The 18,371-nt window shown below is 41.7% G+C and overlaps 1 protein-coding gene across 5 annotated transcripts in view; it reads right to left on the bottom strand.

Moving 5' to 3' along the window:
- Positions 1 to 7,348: 7,348 nt before the first annotated feature.
- LOC131103573 (adhesion G protein-coupled receptor E2-like) overlaps positions 7,349 to 18,371 on the bottom strand; it is a 27,663-nt gene continuing 16,640 nt past the window's right edge. For 3 of the 5 annotated variants that reach the window (XM_058049945.1, XM_058049946.1, XM_058049947.1), the window contains 17 exons: positions 17,835 to 17,978; positions 17,614 to 17,760; positions 17,388 to 17,534; positions 17,271 to 17,308; positions 17,126 to 17,206; positions 15,560 to 15,589; positions 15,309 to 15,471; positions 15,113 to 15,226; positions 14,034 to 14,209; positions 12,979 to 13,179; positions 12,705 to 12,908; positions 10,941 to 11,182; positions 10,794 to 10,860; positions 10,600 to 10,691; positions 9,402 to 9,561; positions 9,238 to 9,303; positions 7,349 to 8,891 (listed from right to left, as the gene is read on the bottom strand). In XM_058049945.1, the coding sequence (XP_057905928.1) occupies positions 8,802 to 8,891; positions 9,238 to 9,303; positions 9,402 to 9,561; positions 10,600 to 10,691; positions 10,794 to 10,860; positions 10,941 to 11,182; positions 12,705 to 12,908; positions 12,979 to 13,179; positions 14,034 to 14,209; positions 15,113 to 15,226; positions 15,309 to 15,471; positions 15,560 to 15,589; positions 17,126 to 17,206; positions 17,271 to 17,308; positions 17,388 to 17,534; positions 17,614 to 17,760; positions 17,835 to 17,978 (2,162 nt within the window). In that variant the 3' untranslated portion in view covers positions 7,349 to 8,801. The remainder of the gene's footprint in view (positions 8,892 to 9,237; positions 9,304 to 9,401; positions 9,562 to 10,599; positions 10,692 to 10,793; positions 10,861 to 10,940; positions 11,183 to 12,704; positions 12,909 to 12,978; positions 13,180 to 14,033; positions 14,210 to 15,112; positions 15,227 to 15,308; positions 15,472 to 15,559; positions 15,590 to 17,125; positions 17,207 to 17,270; positions 17,309 to 17,387; positions 17,535 to 17,613; positions 17,761 to 17,834; positions 17,979 to 18,371) is intronic. The other 2 variants (XM_058049943.1, XM_058049944.1) reach the window with 1 other exon arrangement.

Here is an 18,371-nt window from a genome sequence, read left to right as displayed (position 1 = left end):
GGACAATTTTTTGTTTGAATAATTTTACTTTATTTTAGTTTTATTGTGTGCGAGGCTCATTGTTGTACTTTGTATGGAAAATGTTGAAATAGAATTATTCCTGTTTTGCCCCCCCCCCCAAGTGCACATTCATTCATTCATTCATTTTCTACCGCTTATCCTCATGAGGGTCATGGGTATGCTGGAGTCTATCCCAGATGTCTTCAGGGGAGAGGCGGGGTACACCCTGGACTGGTGGCCAGCCAATCACAGGGCACATATAGACAAATCCACAATAAACACATGTTATGTCACGGAACAATAACAGTTCCTATTTACAACAAACGTACCGTATACAGCTGGGATGATAAGGGCATGCCTTTCACAAGTTCCGAGTATGAATCAGCTGTGCTCACAGCAATGAAATCAAGGCTGTTATATCACAGAACAATAACAGTTCCTATTTACGACAAACGTGCCGTATACAGCTGGGATGATAAGGGCATGCCTTTCACAAGTTCCGAGTATGAATCAGCTGTGCTCACAGCAATGAAATCAAGGCTGTTATATCACAGAACAATAACAGTTCCTATTTACGACAAACGTGCCGTATACAGCTGGGATGATAAGGGCATGCCTTTCACAAGTTCCGAGTATGACTCAGCTGTGCTCACGGCAATGAAATCATGGCTGTTATGTCACGGAACAATAACAGTTCCTATTTACGACAAACGTACCGTATACAGCTGGGATGATAAGGGCATGCCTTTCACAAGTTCCGAGTATGACTCAGCTGTGCTCACGGCAATGAAATCATGGCTGTTATGTCACGGAACAATAACAGTTCCTATTTACGACAAACGTACCGTATACAGCTGGGATAATAAGGGCATGCCTTTCACAAGTTCCGAGTATGAATCAGCTGTGCTCACGGCAATGAAATCAAGGCTGTTATATCACAGAACAATAACAGTTCCTATTTACGACAAACGTGCCGTATACAGCTGGGATGATAAGGGCATGCCTTTCACAAGTTCCGAGTATGACTCAGCTGTGTGCACAGCAATGAAATCATGGCTGATATGTCACGGAACAATAACAGTTCCTATTTCCAACAAACGTACCGTATACAGCCGGGATGATAAGGGCATGCCTTTCACAAGTTACGAGTATGACTCAGCTGTGTGCACAGCAATGAAATCATGGCTGATATGTCACGGAACAATAACAGTTCCTATTTCCGACAAACGTACCGTATACAGCCGGGATGACAAGGGCATGCCTTTCACAAGTTACGAGTATGACTCAGCTGTTCGTACAGCAATGAAATCATGGCTGTTATGTCACGGAACAATAACAGTTCCTATTTACGACAAACGTACCATATACAACCGGGATGATAAGGGCATGCCTTTCACAAGTTCTGATTATGACTCAGCTGTTCGTACAGCAATGAAATCATGGCTGTTATGTCACGGAACAATAACAGTTCCTATTTACGACAAACGTACCATATACAACTGGGATGATAAGGGCATGCCTTTCACAAGTTCTGATTATGACTCAGCTGTGCACACATCAATGAAATAATGGCTGTTATGTCACAGCTGTATGAGAAACACACAGTATGGCCTATGGGACCTCCAACCACTTAGCACCTCATCACATGACCTCACGTCCTCCCCGTAACAGGAAATAGATTCCAGCTTTGTCCAGCGTCATGCCAAGACAAGCCATTGTTCTTTTGCTTTAACACTTGAAGCGCTGATAACCAGAAAATATTAATGAGAGTTTCAGTACGGTCGGCGCCTGGTCTCTGGAGCAAAGAGTCCTCCATCGGCGAAGGAAAAAAAGACAGGCATGGAGTTAATGAGCTGTGCACATGTGGCTTTTGCGCGTGCACGTTTTCAGCTGCGAGGAGGAACAATGTGGGGACGGTTAAAAAAAAAAAAGTGAGAAATGAGAATGAGGGAGTGTTAATTGAGGATGATCACACCTTCAAGATACAAAACAGGCACAATGAGGCTTCTTTTACTGCTCAGAACTCTCAATTACACAGCATTTGTACGCCCTTGAATGTAGCATTTTACTGTATTTTGGTCATTGGACGAGTGGTTAGCATGCAGGCCTCACAGCTAGGAGACAAGAGTTCAATTCCTCCACCTTTGGGCATCTCTGTGTGGAGCTTGCATGGGTTTTCTCCGGGTACTGCGGTTTCCTCCCACATTCCAAAAACATGCTAGGTTAATTGGCGACTCCAAATTGTCCATAGGTATGAATGTGAGTGTGAATGGTTGTTTGTCTATATGTGCCCTGTGATTGGCTGGCCACCAGTCCGGGGTGTACCCCACCTCTCGCCCCAAGACAGCTGGGATAGGCTCCAGCACCCCCACGACCCTCATGAGAATAAACGCTAGAAAATGAATGAATGAATGAACCTTCTAAATGTGTTTTTTTTAACATTATTAGAGCTCTCTAGACATGAAGTAGCACCCCTATACTCACTTATATACTCCTATAATTCATTATTTATGACATTACGCAACTCTTTTGCTGGAGACCCGAGTTCAATTCCACCCTCGGCCATCTCTGTGTGGAGTTTGCATGTTCTCCCCATGCATGCGTGGGTTTTCTCCGGGTACTCCGGTTTCCTCCCACATTCCAAAAACATGCTAGGTACCCCGCCTCACGCCTGAAGACAGCTGGGATAGGCTCCAGCATACCAATGACCCTTGTGAGGATAAGCGGTAGAAAATGAATGAATAAATCAATGTGAACTTGGGGGGGCGTACAACAATGAATCTCGCACACAATAAAACTAAAATAAAGTAAAATTATTCCAACAACATGCATGCTAGGTTAATTAGCGACTCCAAATTGTCCATAGGTATGAATGTGTGAATGGTTGTTTGTCTATATGTGCCCTGTGATTGGCTGGCCACCAGTCCAGGGTGTACCCCGCCTCTTGCCCGAAGACAGCTGGGATAGGCTCCAGCACCCACTGCGAACCTCATGAGGATAAAAATCTACATTACAATCATAGCTAATCACATTTAGACTAATGTTAAAATAACAATCAATGATAAACAATGAACTTTGAGGAAAGTTCATGTTTTACTTTTAATTACTTGCCATAAAAAAACAAACAAAAAACATTTTATTATAAAATAACCCAGCAAATCCTAATCAACCAAAAAATGAAGTTTTTAGAGCCCGAAATTGAAACTCTATGAGGTGTGCACAAGTGGCGCCCTCTGACACACGAGGAGCGCTTCTGTGAGGAAGATCACGCTATGCTGATAGACTCAATTCTTAGTCATCATCATCATCATCATCATCATCATCATCATCATCACCTTCCACACCTGAAGCAAACATCCCACACGTGTTAGAGAAGCCGAAAGATGTCTTAGGACTCCACGGCCGCTCGTGACGACGCCAAGGACCGTTTACCACGAGAGGCATCACGGCAGCACACCGGCCTCACGACTCTTGTGCTGCCAGTGTGTTTCCATGGTAACCAAGTGTAGTATTGTGAAGAGAAGCAAACGAGACAGAGAGACATGGATGCCAACGCTCGGCTCCGTAGTCCCTCGCCGCCTGGCTCCTTGTTTAGAAATATCACGTCAAAACCATTCCAACGCCGTCCAGAACATTTCATTCAAGGCTTTTTCAATACACAACATGGCTGTCACTCATGGAGATGGAGAAGATGCAAACTCAAGAAGAACAAGTTGGCTTGTCTGAAGGCCGTTAAAGAACCCGTGACTTCATCTTGCTTCCTGTGGGAACTTAAATTCATTCATTCATTCATTTTCTAGCGCTTATCCTCACAAGGGTTGAGGGGGGTGCTGGAGCCTATCCCAGCTGTCTTAGGGCAAGAGGCGGGGTACACCCTGGACTGGTGGCCAGTCAATCACAGAGCTTATCAGACACATTTGTCGGTTAAATAAAAGGCAAATAAAGTAAAATAAAATGGTTTTATTTTCAAAAAGTACATATAATGCCATTTTTTTATCCTCACGAGGGTCGCGGGGGTGCTGGAGCCTATCCCAGCTGTCTTAAGGCAAGAGGCGGCATGCATGTTGTTGAAATAATTTTACTTTATTTTAGTTTTATTGTGTGCGAGATTCATTGTTGTGCGTCCCCCCAAGTGAACATTCATTCATTCATTTTGTACCGCTTGTCCTCACGAGGGTCATGGGTATGCTGGAGCCTATCCCAGCTGTCTTGGGGCGAGAGGCGGGGTACACCCTTGACTGACTGGTGGCCAGCCAATCACAGGGCGCATATAGACAAACAACCATTCACACTCACATTCATACCTATGGACAATTTGGAGTTGCTAATTAACCTAGCATGTTTTTGGAATGTGGGAGGAAACCGGAGTACCCGGAGAAAACCCATGCATGCACGGGGAGAACATGCAAACTCCACACAGAGATGGCCGAGGGTGGAATTGAACCTTGGTCTCCTAGCTGTGAGGTCTGCGTGCTAGAAGCTAAAAACTTACCACTTCCTCACAGAATAGGAGAACCCATTTGCACACTACGAAGTCAGACATGGTGTTCACGCGAACCACACGACCACCGTGCAGTTTGGGAACTTAAATAAAACATCAATTATTATATGAGGGACACAATTGTAGATATAAGAGGTAAAAGTTGCAATATTAGCTTTGCCCAAGGCCAAAGGTCACATATAGGCGTCTCAGGCAATGCCTGTTAGAATGTAGTATTAAATAATCTAATAAAGTTATGACTTTTTGAGGTATTAGGGCCACATTATTTTAAAAAAAATGTAAATAAAGTTGTAATATTACATGCCAGAGGGCAAAAACGTTCTTCTCTCAAGCTTTTATTTATAACTTGGCAGCAAAACTGAGCAGTAAATTTCCGAATTAAAAAAAAAAAATTATTTATAAATAGTTGTGGAAAAAGCTACTTGACCGCTGTGTGGGCGTCCACCAGAGACACGGTATAAAATTAAAAAAAAAAAAGTCAACAGAGGGTCTTTAGCATGCCGACACTGGTCATGTGAGGAGTGTCGTTATGCTTGGACACACACACACACACACACACACATTGTACAAAGCCAAGGTCAGCATCGAGAGACATGGGATGCAATCATCACTCAGGTGGATAGCGGTCCAGCTGATGCTTATTGATGTCATGCATCATTGAGCTGCACTTGTCACGTACACGCGTCCATGAATGCCACTCACACTCGTACTTTATTCAATGCATCCCTTCTTGCATCATTGCAGACGTGGAAGTTGAATCGGTGTGCATATGGAAGCCATTCCCTGTATTGATGCCCCATATTCTTATAACAATTCAAAAGCTGTATCATCAATTTTGCTTTTATGAAGATAATAAGGCTGGGAGTGAAAATCTATACTCAGATGAGTTGTAATATTTTGTTTTTTGTTGACAAAATGGTGTTAAAGGTGTGTAAAAGTAACATAGTCTGCTTTTAAATGATCACTAATTGCAGCTTTTCAGCTCTCTGACGACATCTAGCGGTGATTAGTATATCACATCCATATTTGTGCTTTGTGAGCTATTGTGTCATGGGATTTGACAGGGGTTAACAGGTCAATAGGTTCTGAGGACAGATGGGGGAGGGGGGGGGGCTTAGCCCCCTGGAAATGCACAGGATATGAATTAATGTCGTAGACATTCAAAAAAAATTATAACAAAAAACAAATAAGGAACAAGAACCGAGATATAATTTTCCCACTTTTGGACAGATTTAGTAGAGATACTGAATTGTTTTAGGCCACCATTAAATGTACACAAAAGTACACACAATCTACACTGAAAAACCGCTACTCAAGCTCTATAATCATTATTAGATTATTAATTAGCCTGTTATTATTACTGTCATCATTATTCTTCTTAGGCTAGTATTAGCCTGATTTTTCCCTATTATATAAAATTTGTCAGATATTTTTTTTGTAAAAAAAAAAAATCAGTACAAAAATAAATTTTTAAAAATCAATAAAAAAATATATAAAATTATTTATGGGGGTTAAGAACATTTTAGGGAGACTGAAGCCCCCCTAAAATAGGCCTAATGACGCCACTGATTATTATTCCTACTACTACAAGCAGGCTAATACTAGCCTACTACTACTACTACTAGTAGTAGTAGGCTAGTATTAGCCTGCTTATTGGCTGCTTATTAGCCTGCTTTTGCTTTTAGCCTGCTGAAATTTGTCAGATATTTTTTTTTGTAAAAAAAAAAATCAATAATTTTTTTTAATCAATAAAAATATATCAAATTATTTAGGGAGGTTAAGAACATTTTAGGGGGAGGGCTGAAGCCCCGCTAAAATGAAAATGTATGAAATTTGTCAGATATTTTTTTTTGTAAAAAAAAAAAAAAAAAAAAAAATTTTAAATCAACAAAAAATATCAAATTATTTAGTGGGGCTTAAGAATATTTTAGGCCTATAATAGGCCTAATGACACCACTGGGATTTGGTCCTTTTTATAGACACAAAAATGTATAGTACGGTACGATACTGTCTGCAAAGTGGTCGCTGCAGCCAAGTAGCCAAATCTTCAATGGTCATGGTATGGTCATATCACCTCGCACTTCGGTACGTGACAAAAATAAATAAATAAAATAATTAAATAAAAATTAATAAAATTAAGTAAAAAAATTTTTAAATAAAATTAAAATAAATTAAAATTATATTAGGAAAGCAGGAAGTGAACAAATGTAACAGTTACTGATTGTAAAAGTACCAGATGGAGGGGTAGGATTTAATAAGCTTTGCTTCTTCCTACTCCTTTTGGACATGTGGAACTGTGAACTGATTATGGGATGCATTCAATTGTAATCTGATGCATGTTCAAATGAAATTAAACCATTACCATTACCATATGTATCTATAAATGGATCCAAAAGTCGCATACAGGTCCTTAGAATATCAGATAAATGTTGCATTCATATTTTTATAAAAACAGACTTATTCATGATATCAGAAGGATCATAGTTGAACTTCTTTTATACCCTTACTTGTAAGATTTGACTATTTTATGCTAACATTAGACGTCTGCATTAAGTGACATGGACACAATGTTTTGTTTTCAATTTGTCTTGTAAAGTAAGATGTGTTTGAGGACCTTGCGTAAACACAACACACGTCACCTTGGGGCATGAATGTTTAAACCTTGTGTTCCTCTTTAGACAAGCACTGTCGTGTTTGTTCAAGTCCCGCGCCTAACCAAATGACCTCGGAGGGGATGATTTCCATTTGGCACCTTACACTTTAAAGACTTGACAAGCCTGTTATATTCTTAATTTGGAGTTGGGAAAAAAGTCAATCAGGAAAACAAAACAGTTGTTGGAATGTTTATTGGATACAGTTGAGGTTCACATAACCAATCACACGTACAGAATCTCACGGAATTGAGTACACCCTCCACACTGCAGCAACCAATCGTCTCAGTACTTTAGGAATTGAACTTGGGTATAATTTAAGGTAGTTAGTGTATTTGTATGAAGGGGTGAACATCACACTTAAAGAATTTTGCAAGTTTAAAGATTCATTCTATAATATAATTTCCCGCTTTTGGGGGGGTCCCAAAACCCCCAAACAAATTATTCATTCATTCATTCATTTTCTACCGCTTTTCCTCACGAGGGTCATTGATATGCTGGAGCCTATCCCAGCTGTCTTTGGGCGAGAGGCGGGTTACACCCTGGACTGATGGCCAGCCAATCACAGGGCACATATAGACAAACAACCATTCACACTCACATTCATACCTATGGACAATTTGGAGTTGCTAATTAACCTAGCATGTTTTTGGAATGTGGGAGGAAACCGGAGAAAACCGTTATAAAAAAAACGTTATAAATAATGAATTCTAGGAGTGTATAAGTGACTATAGGGGTGCTACTTCATGTCTACAGAGCTCTAATAATGTTAAAAAAGTAAGAGTTGTGTAACATTATAAATAATGAATTATAGGAGTGTATAAGTAACTATAGGGGTGCTACTTCATGTCTAAAGAGCTCTAATAATGTTAAAAAACACATTTAGAAGGTTCATTCATTCATTCATTTTCTAGAATTTATCCTCACAAGGGTCGCAAGGGGTGCTGGAGCCTATCCCAGCTGTCTTCAGGGCGAGAGGCGGGGTACACCCTGGACTGGTGGCCAGCCAATCACAGGGCACATATAGACAAACAACCATTCACACTCACATTCATACCTATGGTCAATTTGGAGTCGCTAATTAACCTAGCATGTTTTTGAAATGTGGGAGGAAACCCACGCATGCACGGGGAGAACATGCAAACTCCACACAGAGATGGCCGAGGAATTGAACCCCGGTCTCCTAGCTGTGAGGTCTGTGCGCTAACCACTCGACCACCGTGCCCCAAACTAATTAAAAAATCCCTTTATTTATATCCCTGTGTCCACATATAAGAAGACTCCTTGTATACAAGTACGGCAACACAAGTACACAAGAGTGCGAGTACTTAGTGTGAGCAGTATTGTTATCTAGTACGGCCTTAATCCTCTTGGGCATGGATGGAATGGCTCAGTTTCTCAAAAGAAGGGATGAGGCACTGTTTCCCAATGTTATGTTACATTACATGCATGGAATTCATTATTTCCCTCAATGAACCGCAGCACCCCAATAGCGGCAGCACTCGTGTCATGTTGTATATCGGTATTATCCCTTAAGAAAATGTACTGTTTGAAAAATGGTTGCTGTAATGGGGCGGGTATCGGTGTTGTGTTTACATCCATAACAATAGCATAACAGTAATGTAATGTTACGGTTCAATGTTATGACATCATTTTCCAGTCATATTCTTCGTTTTTTTCATGCTGTCTCCATCCTGGTCAGCCTTGTCTAAGTCCTCGGACACTGACTGTGCATCTTTCTGTTAAAAGCACGTTGTTTATATTCGTTTTACGTACTTGAACGCACCGTAGCAAAGCATCACAAGGTACATATGCACAATCGAATGTGATCCAATGAGGTCAAAGATATTCCTATTAGTAAAAAAAAAACTAATAATGTTTAAAACTGATATTTAGGAGGTTGTAAAGAGGGTTTCCATACTTTAACTAGCAAAATATTGAATATCTTTAACAGAAATTCACTTACAATGGTCGGGTGGCTTTGTTATTGTTTACATTGTAGTAGCTACAGAACACCTCTCAGTATGATTCACTGCATGTCGATTGTGCAGCCGTACCAAGTAGTAAAAAATATAAGCTACTCACCACAGACGTATTGTGTTCCTTCTTATTGAATGTACATGTCAACCATTTCATGTACTCCTCCCTGATCTAGAAAGTGCATTGAATTGGAGACGCCATACTGTAATATATTATATTATATATATATATATTTCACTTCCAAGACAAGAGGAACTGATCAGTCTTACCTCTTTGTTGAGGACACAATGGACAATATAGAGGAAGGTTCCTTGCTGGGAGTTGAGAATAATGAAAAGGACTTGGAAGAAAAGGTTGCTTTGGTACAGTCCGATAATCCACGTACAGCCCAGTATGACAAACTGGGCCACGATCTTAAAGACGATCAACCTGCAAGGAAGCATTGAAGCATGTTGATAGCAGATATTACAGTTTAAGTCATTCATTCATTTTCTATAACGCTTTTCCTCCCTTAAGGGTGCTGGAGCCTATCCCAGCTGTCTTCATCCTGGACTGGTGGCCAGCCAATCACAGGGCACATATAGACAAACAACCATTCACACTCACATTCATACCTATGGACAATTTGGAGTCGCTAATTAACCTAGCATGCATGTTGTTGGAATAATTTTACATTATTTTAGTTTTATTGTATGTGAGACTAATTGTTTTACTTTGTATAGAAAATGTTGAAATAGAATATTCCTGTTTTGTCCCCCCTCCCATTATCCCAGCAGTCTTCAAGCGAGAGGCAGGGTACACCCTGGACTGGTGGCCAGCCAATCACAGGGCACATATAGACAAACAACCATTCACACTCACATTCATACCCATGGACAATTTGGAGTCGCTAATTAACCTAGCATGCATGTTGTTTGAATAATTTTACTTTATTTTAGTTTTATTGTGTATGTACAATGAACGGCTGCACGGTGAACGAGTGGTTAGCACAGCTGGGAGACCCGAGTTCAATTCCACCCTCGGCCATCTCTGTGTGGAATTTGCATGTTCTCCCCGGGCATGCGTGGGTTTTCTCCGGGTACTCCGGTTTCCTCCCACATTCCAAAAACATGCTTGTGAGGAAAAGCGGTAGAAAATGAATGAATGAATGAGCATAAAGGTGACTATAGGGGTGTTATTTCATGTCTAGAGGGCTCTAATAATGTTAAAATGTGTAGTTAGACGGTAAACAGGTAAACAGGTGAACAGGTTTTTTATGCTCCAACTAGAAAAATATTGTAATAATATGTTTTTGGAATGTGGGAGGAAACCGGAGTACCCGAAAAAACCCACGCATGCACGGGGAGAACATGCAAACTCCACACAGAGATGGCCGAGGGTGGAATTGAACCCTGGTCTCCTACTAGCTGTGAGGTCTGCATGCTAACCACTCGACTCCAGTTTAACTCACTGAATAGAGTTCCTCACCTGGTGTCCCTGGACTGAGAGACATCACTTCTCATGTTGGCCAAGGTGGGTCTCAGGCACCATAAGGTAGCGCAGAATAAGGTGACGTTAAGCTGGTGGAAGAATACATATCTGAATATATATATATATATACGTATATATATATATATATATGAATGTTATTTTGACACTGCAGAGTTGAAGTTGACACTCACAGCAAGGACGGTTATGACCGGTCCCGATAAAGCCCAGTGGAATTTACGCTCCTGCGATAGCCAGCAACTGAAATTCATCAAAACATTAGCTCATCTCCCCATAAAAACAACATAGTACACTGATGGATCCTGCTGTTCGATACCCACTCCTTTGAATTCACCGCTCCGTATCCTTCGGAGTAAACCAACGCGGAAATGCCCACGATCACAAATGGAACACCGTAGCCGATCAGGTAGAGCAACAGCCTGGGAAGCCCATCTCTTTGGATCACCTGAACCCTGGAGAGCTTTCGGACCAGCAGGTAGAGCTGCAGGGCTTCAAGCAGCATCCACACAAAACTCGCAACCACGAAGAAGTGGAGAAGTCCTGCTATGACGGTGCAGGCCAGCTGTGGGGACATCAATCAAGGGCGGCCTCATAAAAAGGTGATACTTCTACAGGACTATGGAGACAGTGAGGCCATTTGGGTCAGTTTCAGACTGTATTTAGAGGGGAAAACAACATGAAAATAACATGAAAACCGGGAGGTGCTGGAGCCTATCCCAGCTGTCTTCTGGGGCAAAAGGCGGGGTACACCCTGGACTGGCGGCCAGCCAATCACAGGGCACATATAGACAAACAAGCATTCACACTCACATTCATACCTATGGACAATTTGGAGTCGCTAATTAACCTAGCATGTTTTTGGAATGTGGGAGGGAACCGGAGTACCCGGAGAAAACCCACGCATGCACGGGGAAAACATGGAAAACTCCACACAGAGATGGCCGAGTGTGGAATTGAACTTGTCTCTCCAGTAAGAGTTGTGTAACGTTATAAATAATGAATTATAGGAGTGTATAAGTGATTATAGGGGTGCTACTTCATGTCTAGAGAGCTCTAATAATGTTAAAAAAAAACACATTTAGAAGGTTCATTCATTCATTCATTTTCTAGCGCTTATCCTCACGAGGGTCATGGGTATGCTGGAGCCTATCCCAGCTGTCTTCAGGGCGAGAGGCGGGATACACCCTGGACTGGTGGCCAGCCAATCACAGGGCACATATAGACAAACAACCATTCACACTCACATTCATACCTATGGACAATTTGGAGTCGCTAATTAACCTAGCATGTTTTTGGAATGTGGGAGGAAACCGGAGTACCCGGAGAAAACCCACGCATGCACGGGGAGAACATGCAAACTCCACACAGAGATGGCCGAGGGTGGAATTGAACTTGTCTCTCCAGTAAGAGTTGTGTAACGTTATAAATAATGAATTATAGGAGTGTATACGTGACTATAGGGGTGCTACTTCATGTCTAGAGAGCTCTAATAATGTTAAAAAAACACATTTAGAAGGTTCATTCATTCATTAATTTTCTAGCGCTTATCCTCACGAGGGTCACGGGGTGCTGGAGCCTATCCCAGCTGTCTTCTGGGGCGAGAGGCGGGGTACACCCTGGACTGGTGGCCAGCCAATCACAGGGCACATATAGACAAACAACCATTCACACTCACATTGATATCTATGGACAATTTGGAGTCGCCAATTAACCTAGCATGTTTTTGGAATGTGGGAGGAAACCGGAGTACCCGGAGAAAACCCACGCATGCACGGGGAGAACATGCAAACTCCACACAGAGATGGCCGAAGGTGGAATTGAACTCGGGTCTCCAACAAAAGAGTTGTGTAATGTCATAAATAATGAATTATAGGAGTGTATAAGTGACTATAGGGGTGCTACTTCATGTCTAGAGAGCTCTAATAATGTTAAAAAAACACATTTAGAAGGTTCATTCATTCATTCATTTTCTAGCGCTTTTCCTCACGAGGGTCGCGGGGGGTGCTGGAGCCTATCCCAGCTGACCTCACTGTTCCAATGTTATGTCATGTGATCACAGATCCAATACATTCATTGGAGTGTACCTCATGTTCAACATATTCGTCGTTCCACAGCAGCAGGAGGTGCGACAAAGAGAGACTGAGGCACAGGTGAAGTCGAGCCGTGTTGTTGATTTTGGGATTCCAACTACACAACAGGAAGGTGAGGATGGCCAACGCAAAGAAGCAGAGTCCAACGATGACGCACACTCGGTTTAGCCACTCCAAAAAGGAATCTTCCGGCGGAGGCTGAGAGAAAACAACACCCACTGAGAACTTGTGAATAATGGAAGGTGTTATTATTCTTTCATAATCATACCTCTCCTATCTGCAGGATGAGGGCAAAAGTGGACAGATGAGAGCAGCTGCACACGGTGAAGTTTGGGTTTGAGTACGCAACCCAGCATCCATCGACGGACCACCTCATCTTCGTATTTGTCGTGCTTCTTTTTTCACTCCTCGTATTTTCTTCCGTGTGCTCCCAGTACACACACGTCACCAATCCTGATTCAGGAAATATCTGGGAAAAAAACAAAAACATCAATAAGTCATTTAAACTGAGACACCAGGCTGCACGGTGGACGAGTGGTTAGCGCGCAGACCTCACAGCTAGGAGACCAGGGTTCAATTCCACCCTCAGCTATTTCTGTGTGGAGTTTGCACTCCGGTTTCCTCCCACATTCCAAAAACATGCTAGGCTAATTAGCGACTCCAAATTGTCCATAGGTATGAATGTGCGTGTGAATGGTTGTTAGAGCCCTCTAGACATGAAATAACACCCCTATAGTCACCTTTATACTCTTACTACCAATATAGTATACATAATAAAAGAAAATTGTCCCATTAATGTAACATTACTGACACTTAGTGACCGGTGTAGAATACTACATATCATTGTGTCTTTGAATGCATCTTCTGAATGCTTTATATTTGTATTTTACTTCATTTAGACATACTAATAATAGGCCATATTCCGCCAATTAATTTGTCAATTAATATTTTTATGAAAAACTGTTACATTGAATGGCTGCACGGTGGATGAGTGGTTAGCACAGCTGGGAGACCCGAGTTCAATTCCACTCTCGACCATCTCTGTGTGGAGTTTGCATGTTTGCACGCACACAATAAAACTAAAATAAAGTAAAATTATTCAAACAACATACATGCTAGGTTAATTAGCGACTCCAAATTGTCCATAGGTATGAATGTGAGTGTGAATGGTTGTTTGTCTATATGTGTCCTGTGATTGGCTGGCCACCAGTCCAGGGTGTACAACGCCTCTCGCCCGAAGACAGCTGGGATAGGCTCCAGCACCCCCCACAACCCTCGTGAGGATAAGCAGTAGAAAATGAATGAATGAATGAAGTGAGACACCTTCTTGTGTTGAAAGGTGAAGTTGACAGGCTCGGTGAGGTTGGTGTTGTTGACCAAGGGTAAGACGGCCGTAATCACGTCCGAGTACATCTCCGTCCTGTTCTCGCTTTCAAAGTACTGATGACTGAGAAGACTTTCCATGCCGTTTAGAGTCATGAAGGCTGCTGCCGCCGAACCTGCTCGCAATGATGTGATAGAAAACACAAACAAGGAATACACAAAAAGTGTAGAAGAGTATGACTTCATAGTTATGTATGCAGTATTGGTATTCATTCATTCATTCATTTTCTACCGCTTTTTCCTCACGAGGGTCGCGGGGGTGCTGGAGCCTATCCCAGCTGTCTTGGGGCGAGAGGCGGGGTACACCCTGGACTGGTGGCCAGCCAATCACAGGGCACATATAGACAAACAACCATTCACACTCACATTCATACCTATGGACAATTTGGAGTCGCCAATTAACCTAGCATGTTTTTGGAATGTGGGAGGAAACCGGAGTACCCGGAGAAAACCCACGCATGCACGGGGAGAACATGCAAACTCCACACAGAGATGGCCGAGGGTGGAATTGAACCCTGGTCTCCTAGCTGTGAGGTCTGCGTGCTAACCACTAGACCGCCATGCCGCCCAATATTACATTAACGGGACAATTTTCTCTTATTATTTCTACTATGACTAGGAGTGTATAAGTGACTATAGGGGTGCTACTTCATGTCTAGAGAGCTCTAATATATATATATAAAAAAACACATTTAGAAGGTTCATTAATTAATTTTCTAGCGCTTATCCTCACGAGGGTCGCGGGGGTGCTGGAGCCTATCCCAGCCGTCTTCGGGCGAGAGGCGGGGTACACCCTGGACTGGTGGCCAGCCAATCACAGGGCACATATAGACAAACAACCAACAGCAATATCCGATATCAATACTGACTAATCATGATGCTGCCATCTTGTGGAGTTTTAAAAAAAGCGACATCAGGAGGTTGCCTACAGCCACACGTGTTCATGCCAGATTTTTTGTTGTGCCGCTTAATAGCAGTTATCCACTGATGATGTGATTCTGTCTGTGTTGTATCCCCACCATTGTTGTTTTTAGCCAGACTCTCCAGGTTAATGGTCATGATGTTCCCATTGGCTGACAGATGAGAGGAACTTTCGCCGCTACTCCCGGGTCCAAACGTCTCCAGGGTTAAATCTAGCACACACACATACATAAGGACCTATCATTATGTATACGGTATATATATATATGCAGTATATATAAGACGCTCGCTTACCCACTGTTGTGCTGTTTAAGGTTTTCTTGGTGTGATTCTGACCCTTCCAAACCATGGCGGTCACCAGGCGGTCTGAAATGGCGAGGATCTTACTTCCTGTTTCTCCGTCTCCTTCACTGCTCACCTTGACATTGGTGGCCCGGGGTCCAACCCCTGACACCTCCTTAAGGACATGATAGAATTAATGATTGCCTTTTAAAACAAGTTTCTGACAAATATCAACAAAGCAGGTGGAATGATGGAAGTCGTACCATTGATGCGGAAAAGCTGTTTGCCACCGTCTGCATAGGCAAAGACAATAAAGATCTTTAGAAGTTTACTCTTTATTCTGTCTATACAGCAGTTTGAAGTGAAAGTTAAGTTTGTGTGAAAGTCATTTGTATGTGTTGCGCAACTCTGATTGTGCTATGTGAGTGTTTGCGTGTCACCAAGGTCTACTATGAGAAGTTCATTCATTCATTCATTTTCTACTGCTTATCCTCACGAGGGTCACAGGGGTGTGCTGGAGCCTATCCCAGCTGTCTTCAGGGCGAGAGGCGGGGTACACCCTGGACTGGTGGCCAGCCAATCACAGGGCACATATAGACAAACAACCATTCACACTCACATTCATACCTATGGACAATTTGAAGTCGCCAATTAACCTAACATGTTTTTGGAATGTGGGAGGAAACCGGAGTACCCGGGGAGAAAACATGCAAACTCCACATAGAGATGGCCGAGGGTGGAATTGAACCCTAGTCTCCTAGCTGTGAGGTCTGCGCGCTAACCACTCGACTACCATGCAACCTAGACTGAAATTAAAAGGTATAAAAATATCTAACCTACACAGCTAGCTAACAAAAATACTAAAAAATAGAATAGTTATACATAGTACTAAATTTTAGCTATTACCGTATTTTTTGGAGTATACGGAGTATATATAAGTTGCACAAGGCCAAAAATGCATATTAGGTAAAAAAAAAAAAAAACATACATAAGTTGCTACAGAGTATAAGTCGCACAAGGCCAAAAATGCATAATTAGGTAGATAAAAACATACATAAGTCACACAAGGCCAAAAATGCATAATTAGGTAGAAAAAAACATACCTAAGTTGCTACGAAGTATAAGTCGCACAAGGCCGAAAATGCATAATTAGAAAAAAAAAAACATACATAAGTCGCTACGGAGTTTAAGTCGCACAAGGCCAAAAATGCATAATTAGGTATAAAAAAAACATACATAAGTCGCTACAGAGTATAAGTCGCACAAGGCCAAAAATGCATAATTAGGTAGAAAAAAACATACATAAGTCGCTACGGAGTATAAATCGCACAAGGCCAAAAATGCATAATTAGGTAGAAAAAAAACATACATAAGTCGCTACGGAGTATAAGTCGCACAAGGCCAAAAATGCATAATTAGGTACAAAAAACATACATAAGTCGCTACGGAGTATAAGTCGCACAAGGCCAAAAATGCATAATTAGGTAGAAAAAAACCATACATAAGTCGCACTGGAGTATAAGTCCCATTTTTGCGAGTAATTTATTTTCCAAACTACTTGACCAAAACAGACATTACGTCCTCTTGGAAGGCAAGTTCTAACAATAATAAAAGAATAGAGAACATGCTAATAGGTGTAAGATATGCTAACACAATGCTTATTCAGCTACATAAAAAATAAACATGAACACAAAAGGTGTCCAGTGTTTATGTAACATAAACATTTTTTTTAATTTATAAGTCGCTCTGGAGTATAAGTCGCAGGAACGGCCAACCTATGAATCCGGAAAATATATATACTAAATATATTTTGTGATGCGTTTACTGACCGGTTCTGGCAGGGTGATTTCTGTGTTGTCCACAAGTTGTTGGTCCATGTTGTCGAGAAAAGTTCTCTCTTTTGTGAGACCCTGCAACAATAATAACTTGAACACATGTCAATCACTGGCTTGACACCTCGATCATGTCACTCACCACCGGGGGTTTGATCTCATTCAGAATATCCTCAAGACCTGCAAAAAGGAAGTACAATATAAAAGTACGCACGGTTCCAATCCGCTTCATGACAGTTTAGTGTATTTTTAAGTGTACTTTTACAAAAGGAGATGCCAACAATCCACTTGATGCCAGTGGTCGGGTAAAAGCCATCCGGACAGGAGCAGTAGAAGGTCCCCGGTGCGTTTGTGCACACGGTTCCTTTCCCACAAATACCAGGCGTCTCACTGCACTCGTCAATGTCTACACAGAGAAGAAAAAACACGGTAAAAGTATAAATACTCTGCTGAAGAATCGTGGTCAAAGTCAGAGGCGTAGAGACCTGTGCAAGGGTTAGCATTGCTGGCTATCTCTTTAGGGCGGTTCACTCGGTAACCATGGAAACAGATGCAGATGTATAAGCCCACTGAGTTGGTGCAGTTGGAGTCAGGACCGCAGACAGCGGCATCCTCGGCACATTCGTCAATGTCTGTAAAAGAAATCCAGCGACATTTTTGGAAAATCTGGTTTCGGGTGCGTTGGATCCACAAAGTGAAGGTCTACCATTGCAGTTGTTGGACGGGCTGGGTGGTTCTTCTTCTTTAGTTGGAGCGAAACCCGCTTGGCAGGCACAGGTATACTCTCCAGGCGTGTTGGTGCACAAGGAGCTTGGACCACAAACGCCATGTTTGGAGCATTCATCGATATCTGAAGGTGTCACACGGAATGTTACAAATGGGTGTGGTCCCAATAAAACTTCAAATAATTGAATAATAATAATAATAATAATCTGATAGGACAACACTAAAAACAGACCCGACTATGATAAGTCAATATTAAAGTACAATTTCAATGAATGAAAGTCTGTTTACAAACTTCTGAATATAGTTTTTAACATTATTAGAGACTTCTGTACAAGAAATAGCACCCCTATAGTCACATTTAAACTCCGATTACCCAATATTGTACACATAGTAAGAGAAAATAAGACAAAATATAGACTATTAATATATTTTTAAATCATTTATATTTTGACTTCATTTCCCGAACATTATAAATTGTTCTACAACCAAATTTCAGAAAAAAAGGCTATTTAAATAT

This window comes from Doryrhamphus excisus, chromosome 15 (assembly GCF_030265055.1).
Source record: "Doryrhamphus excisus isolate RoL2022-K1 chromosome 15, RoL_Dexc_1.0, whole genome shotgun sequence".
In the NCBI taxonomy this organism is placed as follows: Eukaryota; Metazoa; Chordata; class Actinopteri; order Syngnathiformes; family Syngnathidae; genus Doryrhamphus; species Doryrhamphus excisus.
This window is presented reverse-complemented; position numbering and strand designations above follow the sequence as displayed.